General features: G+C 46.8%; 1 protein-coding gene across 5 annotated transcripts in view; it reads left to right on the forward strand.

Moving 5' to 3' along the window:
* The window catches only part of ITSN1 (intersectin 1), a 255,616-nt gene that overhangs the window by 222,011 nt on the left and 11,634 nt on the right, over nucleotides 1-21,971 (forward strand). For all 5 annotated transcript variants that reach the window (XM_030806019.1, XM_030806021.1, XM_030806022.1 and 2 more), the window contains 8 exons: nucleotides 1,521-1,704; nucleotides 3,584-3,682; nucleotides 11,285-11,452; nucleotides 16,040-16,252; nucleotides 17,348-17,469; nucleotides 18,870-18,952; nucleotides 19,271-19,354; nucleotides 20,124-20,297. In XM_030806019.1, the coding sequence (XP_030661879.1) occupies nucleotides 1,521-1,704; nucleotides 3,584-3,682; nucleotides 11,285-11,452; nucleotides 16,040-16,252; nucleotides 17,348-17,469; nucleotides 18,870-18,952; nucleotides 19,271-19,354; nucleotides 20,124-20,297 (1,127 nt within the window). The remainder of the gene's footprint in view (nucleotides 1-1,520; nucleotides 1,705-3,583; nucleotides 3,683-11,284; nucleotides 11,453-16,039; nucleotides 16,253-17,347; nucleotides 17,470-18,869; nucleotides 18,953-19,270; nucleotides 19,355-20,123; nucleotides 20,298-21,971) is intronic.

Genomic DNA, 21,971 nt, shown 5'->3' on the forward strand with positions numbered 1-21,971 from the left:
CAAACAAAACAAAACAGGAGAAGGAAAGAGTGAAAGTACTTTTTATTCACTTGTTAAAAAAACTACTCCTCATAGGAAAATGATGGAATGATGGAATTTCTTCCTGTTTCCATTCATGGCAAGTTTATAACGTGGCTATTCAGGGCTCTCATCCCCCCAGATTATTGGTGACATCACCCTTGAGCACATTCTGCTCGTTGTGGTATTTCACACCAACCCCTCAATGAGGCAGTGGCCTTTGGGCCATCCTGAGGACACTAAGCTGCCACTGCTCCCCACACCCCAGGCAGCCAGTGCTGATCTCCCCGTGAGGGCATCCGCTTCAGTTGGAATTGCTGACTGCCCACACCACATCATTTATGGTCTCTAAGTTTCTCTCCTTGGCTTGCCCGGTCCAAGGGACTTTATTTTAGCCAAAAATGTGGGAGAAAGAAAAGAAAGTGATCTGAAGTTTTTAAAGCCTAATATAAATATTGCAGAGCTTCCTTGGAATTCAATAGCCCACTCCGTACCTCAAAGGCTTCTCCAACATGACCATGAAAGCAGCCAAAGGCATTCAATAGGGACATCCTCCCAGCCTTGTGTTAAAGTCATAGGTTATACCATTTTGTTCCATTTACCCATCCGTCCACCCATGATCACTAACTAGGATAGCTGAACACACCCATGGCTTCATGTTGTGGTCCTGCCGTGTAGTACACTGCTGTCCTTACCATGTATAAGCTCAGTGCCGTGCCCTTCTTCCAGATGCTGATGTTAAGGGTTCATGTATTGAAAAGTTGGGAGAAGGGAAGCACAGTCCTAGTTACCATAGCTCTGAGCACTCACACTGCAGGCAGACCCCAGAACAAACACTTCCCAGTCCCATCAACACCTCTCCTGGATTCCAGGATATACATTTTTTAGGTTCATTGGCCCATTATCATAGTTAATAGACCTCTTTTCCGAACTCCTCTTAATTTAGTTAACTTAGCTCTAGCAATGAAGCAGCGAATCACAGAGATAGTTCAAACAGTCATTTATACCTGGCTTTTGCTGAATCTCATGGGATTATTTTGCCAAAGCAGTGTTCTGCCATCTTAATTATGTTCTTTTTAGCCAAAAATCATCCTTCCCCATCCCCTGGCAATAGCAGCTTCCCTTGGGCAGAAGTGTCTCCCGGAAATAGGATCAGTTCTCAGGCCATATCAACCTGGGGATTTCACCACCGATAATCTGTGTAGTGAGGCATCGACACAGGGGACCCATTTGAGTTGTTCAAGAAAAAAACTCTGTATTTCTGCACAAGGAAAACAAATTGTAACAAACAGCCACTCTGCCAAAGAAAAATGCCCTGGTGCTACCTCTCTGTAGCCCTAGACTCATTTCTTTCTCTATTCCTTGTCTCCCAAATAGATCCTTTAGTGGCCCTTGAGTCTGTGCCCCTCACACACATTCTGTTTCTGTGCAACCTAGAAGTGTGCCGTGGTGCTGTCAGATAGCGTGAAGGCGGGGGGCTCACCTCCTGTGTTTCCCTGCAGAGCGCTGAGAGTCCGCAAGAAGATGTCCGGGGAGAAGATGCCTGTGAAGATGATTGGCGACATCCTGAGCGCGCAGCTGCCGCACATGCAGCCCTACATCCGCTTCTGCAGCCGCCAGCTCAACGGGGCTGCCCTGATCCAGCAGAAGACGGATGAGGCCCCAGACTTCAAGGAGTTCGTCAAAGTAAGGAGCCAGGCTGTGCAGAGACTGGGCCCCAGAGTGGCGATCTTTGGGCAGCTGGACGTGTGAGGGGCTAATTCAAAAGTCTGCAGGCGTGTTCCCACTAGAGGCCAACAGGGCCTGGGGGCTTGGCTAAGCCTTAGGGGACTGGCACTCACTGGCAAGTGTGGCTGTCACCAAAGGGGTGGGCTTGGAGAGGAGGGGTGAGCCCTGGGCTTGGAAGCTTTGTAGTGTCTTCAAGGATCTGTTTTCCAGATGCCATTGGTGTTCTTTGGATGCATGTTTAAATCTTTCATTTCATTTGCAAGGCCCAGGCAGGTCTTAGATTTCCTCTTGTGTTTAATCGCCACATCCTGAGTTCTCTGCTGGTCTCTGCCCTTCACTTGCAGAGGGAATGGCCAGGACTCTCAGTGGCCCCTTCATTCCTTTCGCAGTTGGTTCTGCTTGATGGGCTCCAGCCCTAGGCAGCCTGTGGGAGTCAGTGTGGGATGCCAGGACTTCTTCCTTGGAGGTAGCAGGGATCTGGAGAGTTGGGTGTCCACCAGGGGATGTTTGGGGAGGTAATGCGGATACTGCTGGAAGACCTGCAGCTCTGGGACTTGGCCTTGGCCAGGGTGGGTCTCTGCTGGCCATGCTGGGCCATTCAAACAGCCCCCACGTCTCCTGGAGAAAAAAAGGAGGAAGAGAATAAAATAGCTTCTAAGAAACAGGTATCTTTTGATGAATAAACAACATAACAGGCGTATCTTTGGATCTCATGCATTTTGGAGACAGGCCATCCTCACCTGTCCTAGAGTGGTGTTTGTGGAATCACTGTGGTGAGGCACAAGTGCGGCCTCTTCTTGGTCAGAGCCTCATGTGAGCTTGTTATTTCTGCCTCTCGTGATGTTTCTCAGCCTAGACTTGCCAACCAAGGCATGGGGCACTCTGAGGTCATTCCAAGGGGAGAAAGATTGCTAAGAAGGAGGCCTTGGGTGGATGGAGATGAGAAAGCAGATGCTGAGCTGCTGGGCGCCATGGACCGCCTGGGGTTTCAGCCAAGGGCTGGGCTCTTCCTAGGCCCGAGCAAGATGAGTTCATTGTTGGATGCACTTGAACTTCAGGGAAGTGCTGACACCAGCCCAGGGCAGGGGCCTCATTGTCCCTCCCCACCCCTCTCCTCTTCACCTCTCCCCACCTCATCTCAGCGGGAATGTGGCACGTCGTTGCCAGCTGCGAGGTGTTCCTGGAACGTTGGTGTCCACAGCTGAAGCAGGTCCCGGTGCTGACAGTTATCAGGTCTCAGGGCTCCAGTCAATGCAGCTGCCCGTTTCTAAGGCATGAAACCAGACCATAGCCTTTGACAGCTAAGTGGCCAGACCCTGAAACTGGAGTCTTGACCCCCATTGTCTCAGCTCCTCTCTCTCAGCCCTGCCTGGAGCTCCCAGAGGCACGTCAGGCTCCACTCAAAATTAGACAATGAGATTTAGCCCTTCCAGCATTTCTGGGGTGTAAGGAGAATTTTTCCTCTAACCGTATAGTCTTGTGACTCTTGTTCCTGGGAATGTTATAAAGTTTCTGCAGACATCCAGACGAAATATTCTCTGTAAAGCCAGAATCTCATCTCTGTGCATAAGGAACCATGCATGCCATGGAAGGTATGCTGAATCCAGAGTGCAGGGCTTAACCCTGCTGGCTGAGTCACATCTGTGGGTCTCCATTCTCCATCTGGAAAGTGTGTCATACTGGACAGGGTAACTAGTCAGGCCCTTCCAACCCCAGGTCTCTCAGTTGTCATCCAGATAAATGAGATAATGGGTGGAGAGTCCTCACTGACATTAGTATTGATGTCTTTGGATTTTGCAAGTTTCTTAAGTACATTTAAAAACATCTCTTATTTCAGAGATTGGCAATGGATCCTCGGTGTAAAGGGATGCCACTCTCTAGTTTTATACTGAAGCCTATGCAACGGGTAACAAGATACCCACTGATCATTAAAAATGTAAGTACCCGTCTTGCCTTTTCAAGCAGGGGAATGCTTTCTCTGCATTGGAGGGGGCTGGGGTCATGGACAAGATTCCCAGTGAACACACCTGGTAGCTGTTGTGTAGAAAGCACGAGACAACGAGGTGTCACAGAGGTCTGCTTGGTAACTCAGAAAGAAAAGCTGGTTTATCACACAAAGAACTGGCCAGGCACGGTGGCCCACACCTGTAATCCCAGCACTTTGGGAAGCCGAGGCGGGCGGATCGCTTGAGCCCAGAAGTTCAAGCCCAGCCTGGGCAGCATAATGAGACCCTATCTCTATTTAAAAAACATGAGAGCTCATATTGCACAGCCTTCAGATGTGTAAACAAGTGGCTTCTACCTTGTAAGTCAGAAAATGAGAGCTTAGTCCTTGATTCTTTCTTTATTTTTTTCTAGAAGAAAATAACATGGAATCACAAAAACAGTCTGTGGTCTGTGCCTTTCTCCCTTGACTTTCTTAAAGACAGGCCCAGTGCCTCTAGGCCTTGATTTTCTTAGCAGAAAAGAGAAAGAAACATAATGCTACGACCTGTCTTCAGAAGGCCATTGTGAGACACTGTATTAGTCCATTCTCACACTACTATAAAGACTGCCCAAGACTGGGTAATTAATAAGGAAAGAGGTTTAATTGACTCAGTCCCACATGGCTGGGGAGGCCTCAGGAAACTTACAATCATGGTGGAAGGGGAAGCAAACACCTCCTTCTTCACATAATGGCAGGAAGGAGAAGAATGGGAGCCCAGCGAAGGGGGAAACCCCTTACAAAACCATCAGATCTTGTGAGAACTCACTCACTATCACGAGAACAGGATGGGGGAAGCCACCCCATCGATTCAGTTGTCTCCACCTGGTCTCTCCCACAATGTGTGGGAATTATGGGAACTGCAATTCAAGATGAGATTTGGGTGGAGACAGAGCAAAACCATGTCAGACACTATGTGTTGATATTAGATGATTGTTCTTCTCCTGTCACTTTGAGAAAGCCAATACCAAAAGAAAAAAAAAAGAACAAAATTAGGGTTTCAGAGTCCCCACCTGTAAAATGAGTGAACAGATTTAGATGTCCTCTGAGCCTGTGTTTGTAAAACCACAGGGAGTGTAGCTCCTGGAAAGAGGTTTTAGATCTGGTTCCTTTTAATGGAAAATGGTATTTAGAAACTCAGATGTGGGCACTGGCGTGCTCATTGCTACTGGGGTGATTTTGTTTTGTGTTCCTCTCAGTGGCAGAGCTGGGAAATACATGAATGTCTTTTCTTGCACACATATTTACATATGCCAATGTATATACACATATATTTATATTTATTTCTAGATCCATCTATCCATGTATATTAGAACTCATGAATTCACACCAATACCTCCTATTCTAATCCAGTACTGCAGGATTTATTCCAGCCTTTCCCCTTCTGCCTTTGTAACTCCCTACCCTGTGAAGAGCCTGGCTGTCATTATCCTCAATGTGTTTCCTTATTTGCTCAGTCTTCTTACATGTGACAAATCTCCCTCCCACATAAGCCATCTCCTCAGTCCAGCCCCAGCTTAACTCCACAAAATACACTGTGGATCTTTGGCTGAGTTAAATACTTAGTTTTGAAATAAGCTTTCAACCTACTGTTTTCTCTCTTCCAACGCCACAGTTACTATTTAATTAGCTCAGTACTTCTCTTTTTTCTCCCAATGTTTAATTGCAAATTGAAGTTGAAAACAAGCTTTTAAAATAGGTGTTCTATATGTAGCCAATGGGAGAAAAACTAAAACAAGAAAAGGACTGAATGGCCCAAATATTTAAAAGGGGGAAAAAAACTCATTATTTGCAGAAACACTTTTGATTTCTTCCAGAGCACCCAGAAAAATGAACTGAAAACCAGCTGAACTAAGAAGAGAATTGAAAACGGTGGGCAGCTATGAGATACATATGAAATCTGCTAAAGTACTAATACTAAATATTTTTATGATACTGATGTGGAGAAATTCTTAGCATGGTCTCAAAGACAGAAACTTAATGGATTTAGATCATAGCAACCTAAAAAATACCCAAACTTTCATCTGGGCATAGTGGTTCACACCTGTAATACCAGCACTTTGGGAGACCAAGACAGGTGGATCACTTGAGGTCAGGAGTTCAAGACTAGCCTGGGCAACAGGGTGAGACCCTGTCTCTACTAAAAACACAGAAAAAATTAGCCAGGAGTGATGGTGTGTCAGGTTTGAGGCCCAGCTATGGTCTGAGGGGAGTGGATGGACGTGAGGCAGGGAGCTGGAAGAACACTTGAGAGACAGCAGGTAGATGGGACATGGCTTTATTCAACAGATTTTTCACAATGTCAGTGTTGTCTTTATATACCTCACACACAATAGTGGCATAGAGCCAGGTGATGAGCCTCCCATGTTATGGCTACATAGCTGTGATTATGTAATGCACAGAATTGTACACCTGCGCTCTAATCCTGCTGAGTCATGCAGGATGTTTACATCTGCCTATGTCTGCCTGGCTGCAGCACAGCCATGTTCCTTACATGATGCATATCTGTAATCCCAGCTGCTCGAGAGGCTGAGGCAGGAGAATATCTTGAACCTGGCAGGCAGAGGTTGCAGTGAGTCAAGATCGCACCACAGCACTCCAGCCTGGGTGACAGAGTGGGACTCTGTCTCAAAAAAAAAAAAAAAAAAACCCAAATTTTATTCTGGGGAACAACCTGTATGTTCATTAATGGGAATGGTTAAATAATTATGGTAGATCTGTACTATGAAAATATTTAAAAAGCTATGGGGCAACTTCTATTGTATGTATCAGTGTGGAGAGACACTGAGAAAATGCTGTTATGTGAAAAAGCAACACTAAACTCACTGAGCAATCCTATGGTATGATGCATTTTGCAAAAAGAGGGGAAAAACTTTACATGCAACTATTAAATATATAAAGGGTATCCAAAGGAATGCCCTTCAATCTCTTGGCATTGGTTACCTCTGGGGTAGGAGAGTGAAGGAAACTTTTACATTTGCTGTACATATTTCTGTAATGATTGAATCTTGCATACCAAGAATGTGCTAATGTGTTATTTGCATAAAAATTTTTCTTAAAAAGTTCTCACCACAAAATATAATGAGCAAAGTTTAAAGACAAATGACAGGCTGGGTATGGTGGCACATGCCTGTAATCCCAGCACTTTGGGAAGCCAAGGTGTGGGAGGATCATTTGAGGCCAGGAGTTCAAGACCAGCCTGGGAAATATAGTGAGACCCCCCATCTCTAGAAAAATTTTTAAAACCTCAGCCAGGCATGGTGGCATGTATGTGTAGTCCTAGCTACTCCAGAGACTGAGGCAGGAAGATCCTTGAGCCCAGGAGTTTGGGGCTGCAGTGAGCTGTGATAACACCACTACACTCCAACCTGGGTGATAGGAAAAAAAAAAAAAAGAAAGAAAATAAAAAGACAAATGACAGACATAAACTAGTTAAACATATTTTTAACTGTACATACATAGGTATTAAAATATAAATAAATATATATAGCTGTATCAAGCACACTTACAATAACCATAAATACTCTAATAGAAAAATAGGGAAAGGCCAGGCACGATGGTTCACGTCTGTAATCCCAGCAATTTGGGAGGCTGAGGCAGAAGGATTGCTTGAGCCCAGGAGCTGAAGACCAGCCTGGGCAACATGGTAAAACCCAACCTATATAAAAAATAAAAAATAAAAAAATTAGCCAGGCATGGTGGCACGTGTCAGGAGGCTGAGGTGGGAGAATCACTTGAGTCTGGAAGGTCGGGCTGCGGTGAGCTATGATTGAGTCACTGCACTCCAGCCTGGGTGACGGAGTGAAACTCTGTCTCAAAAAAAAAAAAAAAAAAAAGGCCGATGTAGTGGCTCATGCCTGTAATCCCAGCACTTTGGGAGGCCGAGGCAGGCGGATAACGAGGTCAAGAGATCGAGATCATCCTGGCTAACATGGTGAAACCCCGTCTCTACTAAAAAAACAAAAATTAGCTGGGCATGGTGGTACGCGCCTGTAGTCCCAGCTACTCGGGAGGCTGAGGCAGGAGAATTGCTTAAACCTGCGAGGCAAAAGTTGCAGTGAGCCGAGATCGCGCCACTGCACTCCAGCCTGGCGACAGAGCAAGACTCCGTCTAAAAAAAAAAAGAAAAAAAAAAGATAGAATATAGAACTTGAAGTTGCTGAGAGGCAGTAGGCAGTATAGAATAGCAGTGAAGACCACATGGCCTGGCCAGGCTGGCTGGGGTTTGAATCTTGGTACTTAACCACTGTGTGCTCTTGGGCAAGTTGGGCCTCAGTTTGGGCCTCATTTTCTTGTCTGTAAAATAGGGACACTGATAGTACCTACTGCATAGTGATGTGAGAATTAACTGAGTTAATGCATGCAAAGTGGCTCATACTAGGCGGTATATAAATGTTAGTTTTATCATTGAGAACACTTATGCACTAAATGTACAAAAAGTTCAAACTCACAGGCAATAAAAGAAAATACATAACAAAACAAGAAAATACTTTGATTTTGGCTTGCCCGATGGGCATATATTGAAAAGATTGTAGGTCCCCAGTGTTGGCAAAGATCTGGGTGGAAGTTAAATTGGTGCAGGCTTTTTTGGAAGGCGATGTATAGATCAAACTATAATTTCTCTTTGGCTCAGCAATTCCACCTCTAGGAATTTATTCTCAGGAAATAATTTAAGAAATATTGAAAAGTTGGAAGCAACATAAAGTTTTATGGGAAAGCAGCTATTTAGATGCATTGTGCTCAATAACGTGCTCAATCATTATTGGGGTCTGCCCCAATAATGGTATATTATAAAACCCTCAGAAATGATAATATATATGAAATGGACATGGAACATGGTACTATAAAGCAATGTACAAAATAGTACAGTGTAAAATGGTAGTTTTTGTAAAATGGTAGTATGATCCAATTTTTATTTTTATTTTTATTTATTTATTTTTTTTGAGACAGAGTCCCCCTCTGTCACCCAGTCTGGAGTGCAGTGGCACGATCTCAGCTCACTACAATGTCCGCCTCCTGGGTTCAAGCGATTCTCCTGCCTCACCCTTCTGAGTAGCTGAAACCACAGGCATGTACAATCACGCCCGGCTAATTTTTAGTAGAGTTTAGTGTTAAGTAGTTTAGTGTTTTTAGTAGAGACGGGGTTTGACCATGTTGGCCAGGCTTGTCTCAAACTCCTGACTTCAAGTGATCATCCCGCCTCGGCCTCCCAAAGCAATTTTTATTCTTAAAATAATGGGGAGATTATTGGTGATTTCTAGGTTCTTTAATAACTTTTTGAATTTTCTAAAATTTGTACATTGTACAATATTACTTTTATAATTAGAAAAATTGATAAACCTGTTTGAATTTTGAAACTAAACAAAACAAATGAATTTGCTCAAGCCAGCTGGGTGCGTTCCTAGCCTATAGTAGTGGTTCTCAGATTTGGCTGCATATTAGAACATCTGGAAACCTCTAGAAAACCCCTAAGCCTGAGTTTCACCCCCAGGGATTTTGGTTTAGTCATGGATGAGGCCTCAGATTTTCCAAAAGGATTCTAATGTACAGTCAGGATTGGCCCAGAGGTTGGGGTTGTTGCTTGGAATTGATTTGTGGACACACAAGACATAGAAAACAGTGTGTGTTTTTCTCCATTTGAGCGCCTACTTAGGACTTTAAACCACGGTATGCCTTTGGGATGAGATATTCAGAGTCAGGGCCATTTACATTATTTGTATGTGGACAAGGCCTGGGCAAATATGCCCTCAGCATTCTCCTGGTACACTTCAAAGGTGGCTTAGGGTCTTTCTTCACTCTCCAGCACAGGGTGATAACTGTTTTTAGGGGCCTCGACGTCCTTTGAGGATCTGATGGTAGTCACTGTCGCTTATTGAGCACTTTCTAAGGGACAGGTGCTTTGCCAAGAGGTCCACGTGTATCATTCAGTTCTCCACACACCATATAAAGGAGGCTACTAACCTCCCCATTTCTCATGCGAGGGACCTGAGACTCAGGATATTTACGTGGGCCAGGCATGGTGGCTCACGCCTGTAATCTCCGCGCTTTGGGAGGCCGAGGCAGGCAGATCACCTGAGGTCAGAAGTTCAAGACCAGCCTGTCGAGCATGATGAAACCCCCATCTCTACTAAAAATACAAAAATTAGGCAGGTGTGGTGGCTGTAGTCCCAGTTACTCGGGAGGCTGAGGCAGAAGAATTGCTTGAACCCGGGAGGCAGAGGTTGCGGTGAGCCGAGATTGCGCCACTGCACTCCAGCCTGGGCAACAAGAGCAAAACTCCGTCTCAGAAAAAAAAAAAAAAAAAAAAAAGAACATTTATATAACCAACCCAAATCATGGGTGGTCTGTGGTAGGGCAGGGATTTAAATTCAGGAGGTCCAGCTCCGGAGCTGGCATTCTTAGCCCCCACCCCAAATGGTCTGCTTAGAAAAGCACACACTTGCTCTGATGCACCCGTCTGCATGTGGTTCCAGAGGTGCATTGACCCAGGAAGGAGCCATTCTCTGTGCAGGTGCCCTCACCTTTGCTGCAGCCACCGCTCCTCTTATGCCCCAGGCTGCATGCTAAGTATAGACTGCGCTGTCCCTGCCCTGCCCTCCAAGAGCACCTGTTGGCTCTTAGACCCTCATCAGTGGGTTGATAGAACACTGCACATCAAACGCCAGAATTGCATTGTAAGTTCCCCAAGTGAGTGGACAAGTGGGAAAACAGCACGGAACTGGGGCTGGGATGCCTGGGCTCTGCTCCTGGTCTCAGGGACTCAGTTTATTTCTCTGTGAAACAGGGTGAATATTTTCTTTTTCTTTCTTTCTTTTTTTTTTTGAGATGGAGCCTCTCTCTGTCGCCGGGCTGGAGTGCAGTGGTACAATCTTGGCTCACTACAACCTCTGCCTCCTGGGTTCAAGTGATTCTCCTGCCTCAGCCTCCCAAGTAGCTGGGATGACAGGCATGCGCCACCACGCCCAGCTAATTTTTGTATTTTTAGTAGAGACGGGGTTTCACCATGTTGGCCAGGTTGGTCTCGATCTCTTGACCTTGTGATCTGCCCACCTTGGCCTCCCAAAGTGCTGGGATTACAGGCATGAGCCACCGCGCCTGGTCAAGGGTGAATATTTTCAAAGAGAAACTCTAAGGGCCCCATGGTTATATGGACACGCTGTGATCCTGTGAGTCTGCACGTGTGGCTCAGGGTCCACCCTGCGATGTTAGCATTTTGCAGGACAGATCACACAGCTTGCCCTGGATATTCAGGGTGTGGGGCTGGACTGATACCTCAAGGATGGGACCATTCACTGCTTCCTGGTGGGGGCTTAGCCCCCACTGGGCTCATGAAGAGGCGACGCCCCCGCAATGCCACCCACTGGAGCCATCAAGGAGTGGCCGTCATCTACTATGTGATTGCCATGTGGGTGCTCAGAGCTGCGGTTGCTCAAGTGGGCACCATTCTTGAAAGGATGGTGCCCTGCCCCGCTGGGCCTGGTCCTGCAGGACCCTGGATCACAGGCCTACCCACATTGCCTAAAAGGAGGTGATTGTTTTTATTCTCCTGTGTAGATCCTGGAAAACACCCCTGAAAACCACCCGGACCACAGCCACTTGAAGCACGCCCTGGAGAAGGCGGAAGAGCTCTGTTCCCAGGTGAACGAAGGGGTGCGGGAGAAGGAGAACTCTGACCGGCTGGAGTGGATCCAGGCCCACGTGCAGTGTGAAGGCCTGTCTGAGGTAGCCACCCTTGGGCTGGGCCCTGGTCTCCCCTGGCAGAGCCTCGGCCACCAGCCTGGAGGAGGACAAAGAAAAGCATGAACCATTCTCCTCCCCAGCCGATAGCATCCTCATTTCCATCCAGCTGCTTCTCATCTGCTGTTTCATCCACCCACTGAGTATTTATTTGTTTATTTATTTGAGATGGAGTCTCACTCTGTTGCCCAGGTTGGAGTGCAGTGGCACCATCTTAGCTCACTGCAACCTCTGCCTCCTAGGTTCCAGCGATTCTCCTGCCTCAGCCTCCTGAGTAGCTGGGACTACAGGTACACGCCACTACACCTGGCTAATTTTTGTATTTTTAGTAGAGATGGGGTTTCCCGTGTTGGCCAGGCTGGTCTTGAACTCCTGGCCTCAGGTGATCTGCCCACCTCGCCTCCCAAAGTGCTGGGATTACAGGCATGAGCCACCGCGCCTGGCCATCCACTGAGTTTTTAATTTAAATTGTATCATTTCCCATTGCCAGAAGTTCTATTTATTTTGTCCTGTCTGCTGATTTCTTTCTCTCTCTCTCTTTCTCCCTTTTTCTTTCCTTTCTTTCTTTCCTTCTTTCTTTCTCTTTCTTTCTTTCTTTCTTTCTTTCTTTCTTTCTTTCTTTCTTTCCTTCCTTCCTTCCTTCCTTCCTTCCTTCCTTCCTTCCTTCCTTCCGTCTTTGTCTTTCTTTCTGCTTCCTTCCTTCCTCTCCTTTTTCTTTTTTTCTTTCTTTCCTTCTCTCTCTCTTTCTTTCTCCTTCCTTCCTTCCTTCCTTCCTTCCTTCCTTCCTTCCTTCCTTCCTTCCTTCCTTCCTTCTTTCCCTCCTTCCTTCCTCCCTCCCTCTCTTCTCTTCTCTTCTTTTTTCTTTTTTTTTTTTCTTTCAACAGAATCTTGCTCTGTCACCCAGGCTGCTGGAATGCAGTGGCACAGTCCCAGCTCAGTGCAGCCTGGACCTCCTGAGCTCAAGTGATCCTCTCACTTCAGCATCCCAAGTAGCTGGGACCACGGGTGCATGCCACCACGCCCAGCTATGCTGGTTTCTTTCTCGTATCTTGTTTTTTTGCTCAAATGTTAATCCTTCTTATTTATTTCTTAACACATTTTAAACACAGATATTCCTGGCCAGGTGAAGTGACTCACGCCTGTAATCCCAGTGCTTTGGGAAGTGGAGGCAGGAGGCTAGTTTGCGTTCAAGATCAACCTGGGAAACAGAGTGAGACCTTGCCTATACAAAAAAATAAAAAGTAAATTAGCTGGGTGTGGTGGTTCACACTTGAGGTGGGAGGATTGCTTGAGCCCAGGAGTTCAAGGCTGCAGTGAGCTATGATCATGCTACTATACTCCAGCCTGGGCAACAGAGCAGACCTTGTCTCAAAACAACAAACATATAGATGTAGATATAGATATAGATATAGATATAGAACCCATAACCTGAAGTTATGGGTCTTATTGTTTTGTCTGTTGTTTCTGCCAGCCCTTGCTAAACTTACCTTGTTTCTCATATTATGATTTTTGACTGTGAACTAAATGTTCCTTGGAACTTTACCTGTGGCATCTTTTTTTTTTTTTTTTTTTTTTTGAGATGGGTCTCGCTCTGTCACCCAGGGTGGAGTGCAGTGGTGTGATCTCAGCTCCCTGCAACCTCTGCCTCCCGGGTTCAAGCAATTCTCCTGCCTCAGCCTCAAAAGTAGCTGGGATTGCAGGTGCACACCACCATGCCTGGCTAATTTTTATATTTTTAGGAGAGACGGGGTTTCACCATGTTGGCCAGGCTGGTCTTGAACTCTTGGCCTCAGAAGATCCACCCACAGCCTCCCAAAGTGCTGGGATTACAGGCATGAGCCACCGCACCTGGCCCACCTGCGGGCATCTTTATTGTCTGAAGTTGTATTCCTTCTGGGAGGACTGTTATTGTGATTATCCAAAACTGTGTTTAGAGGGGTTTGGGCATCACGCCCCTTGTGTGAACCGTGGTTGTAAACTTGCGTGAGAGCTACCTGATAAACCACACATTCTCAGGGCACATTTTCCTTCATTACACCAAGGTCAAAAACAGAAATGTTTTATTGCTCATCCCCTCTGAGCTGGAGTTTACCTGTCACTCCTCCTCTGGGTTCATCTTTTTGTGAAGGTCTCCTATTAGACCGCTCACGTTGGCTCTGGATGCACCTGTTTCTGCACCCTATGTAGTGAGTAAAATGCAAGGTCAGCGTCAGCGGATTCAAGAAAGACCCTCAAAGCTATAGTGGCATTGGCTCTCGGTGATCTTCCAAGGTTCCTATTTTCATTCTGTTTTCAGCCTCTGCAAATTTCTTACTTTGTTTCTACTTTTTTTGTGTGTGTGCCAGTTTTCTTGGAGTTATAAAGTGGATGTTTGCATTTTTCTGTTTCTTTAAATTTTTTGTTGGGTGAGTCATTCCGAGTATCTAGTCCACTCTACTTCCAGAAACAGAAGTCTCTCTCTCTCTCTCTCTCTCTGTGTGTGTGTGTGTGTGTGTTTAGTCAGGGTCTCACTCTGTTGCCCAGGCTGGAGTGCAGTGGCACAAACTCAGCTCACTGCAGCCTCAACCTCCTCAAGTGATTCTCCCACCTCAGCTTTCCAAGTAGCTGGGACTACAGGCATTGGCCACCATGCCCAGCTAATGTTTCTATTTTTTTGTAGAAACAAGGACTCACCATGTTGCCCAGGCTGGTCTCAAACTCCTGAGCTCAAGCGATCTGCCTGCCTCAACCTCCCAAAGTGCCGGGATTACAGGCGTGAGCCACCACACCTGGCCAGAAACCTCTCATTTGGCCTTTAATTTTCTTCTTTTCTCTTAACCTTTCCTTTGGTCTCATTCATTCTTTTTGCCCATTTTTTCTCTCTGTTTCTGTATACACATGTGCTTGTGCATGTACACACATACACACATGCATATATGCACACATGTACACCATTCACTAGGGTTTCCCAAAATGCCCAGCGAGAATGTGTCTCCCTCATCCACTCCCCGTGTGGTTTCTTCCCTCTCATAAGCTACAAAGGCAGTCACCGCCTGAGGGAGTCACCATGACTGGTTCCTCCACGGCCCCACCTCCTGTCCACCTTCAGTGTTGGTGTGGGATGAGCAAAGTTGTGGAAGCAGCCCCGTGGAAGCCGAGAGGACAGCTGTGGGCTCCCATTTTGGGATTTTGTGTTGCTCTGCAGTCAGTGGGTGGCTCATTTATTCGCTCATCATCCATTCATTCAATAAGCACTTAGTGAGTATCCGCCCATGTGCCACGGCTCAGTACTAAACCCTGGGACATAAAAACAAATAAGATGTGACCCCCACTCCCGAGCAGCTTATGGTCCAGGAGGAAGCTGGGGGTTAAACCAACATTTATAACAAGATGTGAGGGATAAGGAGGCAGAGCTAGGTGCCAAGTGCTGTGGCGACATGTGACGGGAGCAAGGGACAGTTGTACGGGGGACTCTCAGGGGCCCTGGAGGTGATGCTTGACTGCGTGTTGCAGGATGAAGCATTGGAGGAAGGCCAAGCACTGTGTCTCAGGCCTGTAATCCCAGCACTTTGAGAGAACAAGGTGGGAGGATCCCTTGAGGCCAGAAGTTCAAGACCAGCCTGGGCAACACAGTGAGACCTTGTCTCTACAAAAAATGTTTAGAAAATTAACCAGGTGTGGTGGCATGCACCTGTAGAATCAGCTACTTGGGAGGCTGAGGCAGGAGGATCGCTTGAGCCCAGGAGTTTGAGGCTGCAGTGAGCCATGATTGCACCACTACACTCCAACGTGGGCAACAGAGCAAGACCTGTCTCAAAAAAAAAAAAAATCGAGGCAGGGCATTAGGAGTGGAGGACCATTCTGAGATTCCGAGCAGGGCATTGGTAAGGACTGTAGAGGAATGATGGGCCATGGGGCTGCAGGGCAGGCTGAGGCCCAGCCGAGGAAGGCCTGTGTATCATGCAAAGGAACGTTAACTTGATCCTGAAGACAAGGGACTCGAGCAGCCCCTGCCTCGTTTCCCCAGTAAATAAAAAAGAGAAATGGCCAAGCCCAGTGACTCATACCTGTAATTCCAGTATTTTGGGAGCCTGAGGTGGAAAGATCGCTTGAAGTCAGGAGTTCAAGACCAGCCTGGGCAAAGTAGTGAGACCCCGTCTCTACAAAATTTTTTTTCGCATGTGTTGGGGGGCTGAGATGGGAGAATTGCTTGAACCTGGGAGGTCAAGGCTGCCTGAACTATGATCACACCACTGCACTCCAGCCTGGGCAACACAGTGAGACTCTATCTCAAAAAAAAAAAAAAAAAAAAAAGAAAAGGAAAAACACACCAATTGCACTGTAAGACACTGGCATGCCCCTAGAGGAGAAGCCTTAGAAATTACCATTGAGACTCTTCTTGATACTTGGAATCCCCTGAACTGTGCCTTTGTCTGACTTTGATCTCTTGGCTCCAAAGTCTTCAAAGCTATCCTTGACTTTTGCCTGAGATCCGAGTCTGCTGGGGCCTGGCCTCTGATTCTGATGGAGCCCATGCTTTCAGATGCGGAGAAACAAAAATGCTACACTTTGGGTTTTGTTTTCCTTTCTCAGCAACTTGTGTTCAATTCAGTGACCAATTGCTTGGGGCCGCGCAAATTTCTGCACAGTGGGAAGCTCTACAAGGCCAAGAGCAACAAGGAGCTGTATGGCTTCCTTTTCAACGACTTCCTCCTGCTGACTCAGATCACGAAGCCCTTGGGGTCTTCTGGCACCGACAAGGTCTTCAGCCCCAAATCAAACCTGCAGTATAAAATGTATAAAACAGTAAGTTGGATTCTAGATTTTGCATTATCAGGGTTGATGTGTTTGGGGAGGAAGAAGTTTCCAAAAAGGAGGTAGAGTTTTAGCAGGGTCAGGGGCTGTGGTGTGCAGGAGAAGGCCAGGAGTCGAACTGCGATTTAGGGTGTCCGGAGTGGAGGACGATCCATATCCCACGCAGTTTCAGTGACACTCAGTGCTATCGGTGGAACATATATTGGCTGCCAAATGGCTGCTGGGGTCCCCTGGGACGTGATAAAGGCATGCCTTAGCCTGTAGGAGTGAAGTCTAGGGTACAGATGAGGCGGGTGTGAAAAAGCTCGGGAGAAGAGGCGCAAAACAGCACCCAGGGCCCACCATCGCCTCCAAACAGTCCTAAGTCCCCTGCCAGACTTCTCCAGGGTAGCTTGAAACATCTGAGCCCTCTCCTTTCTACCAAAGTCTCTCTCAAAAGTTGATGAGTGGAGAATTTCCCTCAGCTGTTTATATGGACTGCTTATACGTGCATGGCTGTGTTTGTGTGTCTTCGTGTCACAGGACATTGTTTTTCTAAATTTGTCTGCATGGGGGTGTTTTTACAGAAGAATTTTCTCTGAAGCGGCAGTTAGCTTTATTATGGGAAGAAAAGAGCTATGTAGTTATATAGTTACTAGAAACTTCATGTGAAAATCTTTGGAGGGAATTGCTTGATGTAAAGTGGATGAAGACTGCTGTTTAGAATATACCAGGAAAAGCGACACCAGCCAGATCTTATTCCGAAGGACTTAAAACATACCTGCAAAATCGTGGGCGGGGGAACCCATATTTATCATATTTATAATTTGTAATATGTAAAAGTTGATACTAACCCAAAATTATTATTCTGGGATTCTTTACTGGAAAACACACAAGCCCTTAGTCTGGTTTACTGGAACACACCTACAAACACACACACATGCTCAGTCTAGGTTACTGAAACACATGCACGAGTGTGCACACACGTGCTGACTTGCTGTCTCGTTTACTAGAACACATTGGCATAAGCGTGCTCACACACTCACGGTTTACCGGAGCACACAGACCCCCAGCCTCGCTTTGTAATGCCTGTGCGTTACTTTCCAGCCTATTTTCCTAAATGAGGTTCTAGTAAAATTACCCACCGACCCTTCTGGAGACGAGCCCATCTTCCACATCTCCCACATTGACCGCGTCTATACTCTCCGAGCAGAAAGCATAAATGAAAGGTAAGACCTGCCACCTCCCCAGCATGGGCCCCAGGGCTCCACGGCTCTAGGACACACAAGGGGTGGGTAATTAATCAGCAATTGCCAATGTTTCCCAAGTGGCAATGCCATCACCCCTGGCTGGGGGTGGGGATGGGGCTATTACTTTTTTCTACAGCCTCTCAAAAAATCTGTCACATGGCATGCACTTTCCAAAATAACATGGATTCAAACTAATTTTGCTTGAGGGTTTTTTTTTATTTTATTATTTATTTTTATTTTTTTTTTAAGGCAGAGTCTCACTCTGTCACCCAGGCTGGAGTGCAGTGGTGCAGTCACAGCTCACTGCAGCCTTGACCTCCTGGGCTCAGGTAATCCTCCCACCCTAGCCTCCCAGGTAGCTGGAACTACAGGCATGTGCTATCAATATCAAGCCTGGCTAATTTTTTATATTTTTTTGTAGAGATGGGGTCTTGCCATGTTGCCCAGGCTGGTCTTAAACTCCTGGGCTCAAGGGATCCATCCGCCTTGGCCTCCCAGAATGCCAGAATGCTGGGATTACCAGGGGTGAGCCACTGCACCTGGCAGTTTTTTTTGTTTGTTTGTTTTGTTTTTTTTAAGAAATGTTTCGCATTCTTTGAGGTAAACGGAGCATCTCAAGTTTCGCCTGGCTTCCCAGTTGGCAGAAACCCATAGGAAAGCAATTTTGGGGTTAACAGGACCACCCAAACCCAAACCTCTCCGCACCTTGGCTCACTTAAATGGGCATTCTGGAAACTAGGGCTGTGGGTATTTTGCTTCAATCTGTCTTCAAGGCACTGCCCTGGAGCCAAATGAAACAGATCATTTTCTGAAGGGTGAAATTGACACAAGGCCAGCATCATTCCAAAGAGCATTTACACCAAGCAAGAAAATTGGCTAAAGCTTTTGTGCATATGGTTCTCAGAAAAAATGAAGGAGAAAACCGCGGCCACAAATGCCTTCCCCCAGGGCGTTTTGCTCTTTCATGTGAAGTGGTTCCCAATCTGGGAAGTGGTTTTTGTTCTTTCTTTGCGTGATTTCATAAGCGAGATCCTTCTGGCTTTGTTGGATTAGGCAAATATGTGCTGCTCTTCGGTAAGGAAGGAAGAGGAGTCGTGTCCCGATGTTGCCTCCAAGACAGCATCTATCACAGATTTTCTTCCCTGGGGACATCATTGCAGGTCTTTAGGACATCCATAGAAATGGCCCTCATGCCTTTCTTATTGATGGCAGGAATAAGTATTAGCATCACGTGACATAAAATCAGATTCTCTTTCCCGAGCCTTTGTTGTTAAAATCAAATGAACAAAGAAACAGAGTCCTGGCAACAGTGTTTGAACAGACCTGAAGCCTTTTTCCTGAGTTTCTGTTTGGCAATTTTCTGTCTTTTTCTGTCCAAGGACTGCCTGGGTGCAGAAAATCAAAGCTGCTTCTGAACTCTACATAGAGACTGAGAAAAAGAAGCGCGAGAAAGCGTACCTGGGTAATGCATGGCCCTGTGGGGTGTCCTGCATAGCTGGGCAGGAGGGAGGGCCATTTGGCTGGGCTGAAAATCCTCAGAATAGAAGAGTCCCCTGGACCTAGAGGAGGGGCATGAAATGAGATGGAAGTGAGCTTGGGGTGGGATGCAGATGGGGATGGAGGGCAAATTCCAGGAGCAAGGAAGCAAGTGTTTAAGGAGAGGAGGGGAGAATTACTTTTGAGTCGGGAGAGGTACATGAAATGTATTGTGAGGCTCACAGAGATGGGAAAGGTGTGGCATGTTCAAATGAAGCATTTTGTGTTTTTCTTGCCATCATAGTCCGTTCTCAAAGGGCAACAGGCATTGGAAGGTTGATGGTGAACGTGGTTGAAGGCATTGAGTTGAAACCCTGTCGGTCACATGGTAAGGCTCTGAGCCATCCCCCACCCCGGCCCGCTCCTGCTTTAGGGTTGGAAGTAGGGTCCGGGTTCCCCACACCCCCACCCGGCTCTAAATCAAATGTGCTATTTCCATACTCCCCAGTCTCCTTCCAGAATTGGTTTAACTAGCACTTGTTAAAAACCTGGAGGTTTTCTGTTTTTTTTCCATCCTTTCTACCATTCTGCTTCTCCGAGGGATCTGAGTGGCTGCATTCAGAGTGGATGTGACACAAAATCAGGCCAAAGTAAGGAGACAGGAAGGGCCTAGTTTCAAAGCCCACTCAATTAATTATTTGTTTTTAGTTTAAGGATGAAGCTGACTTCTGGGAGTTTTCACCCGGATTCTCCACCGAATGACACTTATTAAGCATAGTAGTTTTAAGAGTGGGGAGCAGCTGGGCACGGTGGCTCACACCTGTAATCCCAGTACTTTGGGAGGCCAAAGCAGGCGGATCACCTGAGGTCAGGAGTTTGAGACCAGCCTGGCCAACATGGTGAAACCCCATCTCTACTAAAAATATAAAAAATTAGCCAGGCGTGGTGGCAGCCACCTGTAATACCAGCTATTCATTCAGGAGGCTGAGGCAGGAGAATCACTTGAGCTCAGGAGGTGGAGGTTGCAATGAGCTGAGATCATACCACTGCACTCCAGCCTGGGCGACAGAGCAAGAATCCATCTAAAAAAAAAAAAAAAGAGTGGAGATCAAAATGAGGTGTGAGTTCCACCTGGCGAAGGCTTTTGTTCCCTCCAGGAAAGAGCAACCCGTACTGTGAGGTGACCATGGGTTCCCAGTGCCACATCACCAAGACGATCCAGGACACTCTGAACCCCAAGTGGAATTCCAACTGCCAGTTCTTCATCCGAGACCTGGAGCAGGAAGTCCTCTGCATCACTGTGTTCGAGAGGGACCAGTTCTCACCAGATGGTGAGCGGAACGCGGCCCCGTGGTTATTCTCCCTTCCCTGGCACTCGTTTGCGTGGGTTAATGTTTTCTTACCTGGGAACTTGGTGCCAGGATTCCTTGGGTTTCCCTCCCGAGAGATGAGGCTGGCTGGCACAAGACGAGGCTCCATCTCCCCTGGAGGAGCCTTCTGGAGGCGTCTCATTGCATGTGGACAGAGCATGCTTGGTCTAGAATTGTGCCAGCTGCCCTAGGCAAACACATCCATCTTCTACTTTCCAAAGCAGGTGACTGTGGAGAGGGGTATGTTTAAGAGCCTCAGCATAGTTCTTCAGTCCTTGGCAAAAAGCCGTGCTGGCAATGGATGAAACTGGCCAATGGAACAAGGATATTACCCCACAATAGGAGCTGCAGAATCGGCCAGGTCCCTTTGGGTGGCATTTCTGTGGCAGTTATTAAGTAGGCAAAGGGATGCAGTCATGTTGGATGAATCATTTCTTCAGCCAGCCTTCTGTTTCTGCTTGGGCCTGGAAAAGAATAGTCTCGGCCCAGTGATTCCAAGAAACTACCTGTCTCTCTCTCAACCCAGTAAAAATCACCGGTGGGCATGGTGCTGCAGGCCTGGAATCCCAACACTTTGGGAGGCTGAGGCAGGAGGATTGCTTAAGCCCAGGAGTCCAAGACCAGCCTGGGCAACATAATGGGACCTTGTCTCTACAAAAAATACAAAACTTAGCCAGGCATGGTGGCATGCACCTGTAGTTCCAGCTACTCGGGAGGCTGAGGCAGGAGGATTGCTTGAGCCTGGGAGGTCGAGGCTGCAGTGAGCCATGATGGTGCCACAACACTCTAGCCTGGGCAATAGAGCAAGACCCTGTCTCCAAAAATAAAAAGATCACAGAGAAAGTTAAAAGATTATGGTCTCAATTATAACCAAAGGAGTGAGGGTTGAATGCTAGCATTATCTGTACAAGGTTTAAATGGCTCCATATGGCCTTCATCTTTTAGTACTTTTTATGTGAATTATCTCATTGTGAGTTAGGTACTCGTTGTGGTAGCTGGTTAAATGTTTGAGTGTGACTGGAACAGTTTGGCTCCCAAGTCTGGACTCTTAACTGGACACTATGTGTACTGTCAACTTCTAATTCTTTTTTCTTTTTATTTTTATTTTTTACATTTTTTTTTTTCTTGAGACAGGGTCTCGCTCTGTCACTCAGGCTGTAGCACAGTGGTGCAATCATAGCTCACTGCAGCCTCCACCTCCCAGGCTCAAGCAATCCTCCTGCCTCAGCCTCCTAAGTAGCTGGGATGAGAGGCGTGAACCACCGCACTAGGCTAATTTTAAAAAATTTTTTGTAGAGACAGGGTCTCACTCTATTGCCCAGGCTGGTGTCAAACTCCTGGACTCAAGTGATCCTCCTGCCTCGGCCTCCCAAAGTGCTGGGATTACAGACGTGAGCCACTGTGCCCGACCACCCTCTAATTCTGAGAGATAAATATTGGGGTTGGGTTTTCTTTATTTAAATAATGAAATACCATGACACATTGGCAACTCTGCTGGGGAGTGAGTTGGAAATCCCAGTGTTGGTTTACATCAGAGTCCAGAGAAGAAGGGGGAGCATAACAGTTCATCGGGGGTCCCCAATATGCCAGACGTTTGCCTCGAAGAGAGGGAATGGTCCCTCTTAGCAGGGTCTG

The sequence above is a fragment of the Nomascus leucogenys genome, chromosome 25 (assembly GCF_006542625.1).
Source record: "Nomascus leucogenys isolate Asia chromosome 25, Asia_NLE_v1, whole genome shotgun sequence".
In the NCBI taxonomy this organism is placed as follows: Eukaryota; Metazoa; Chordata; class Mammalia; order Primates; family Hylobatidae; genus Nomascus; species Nomascus leucogenys.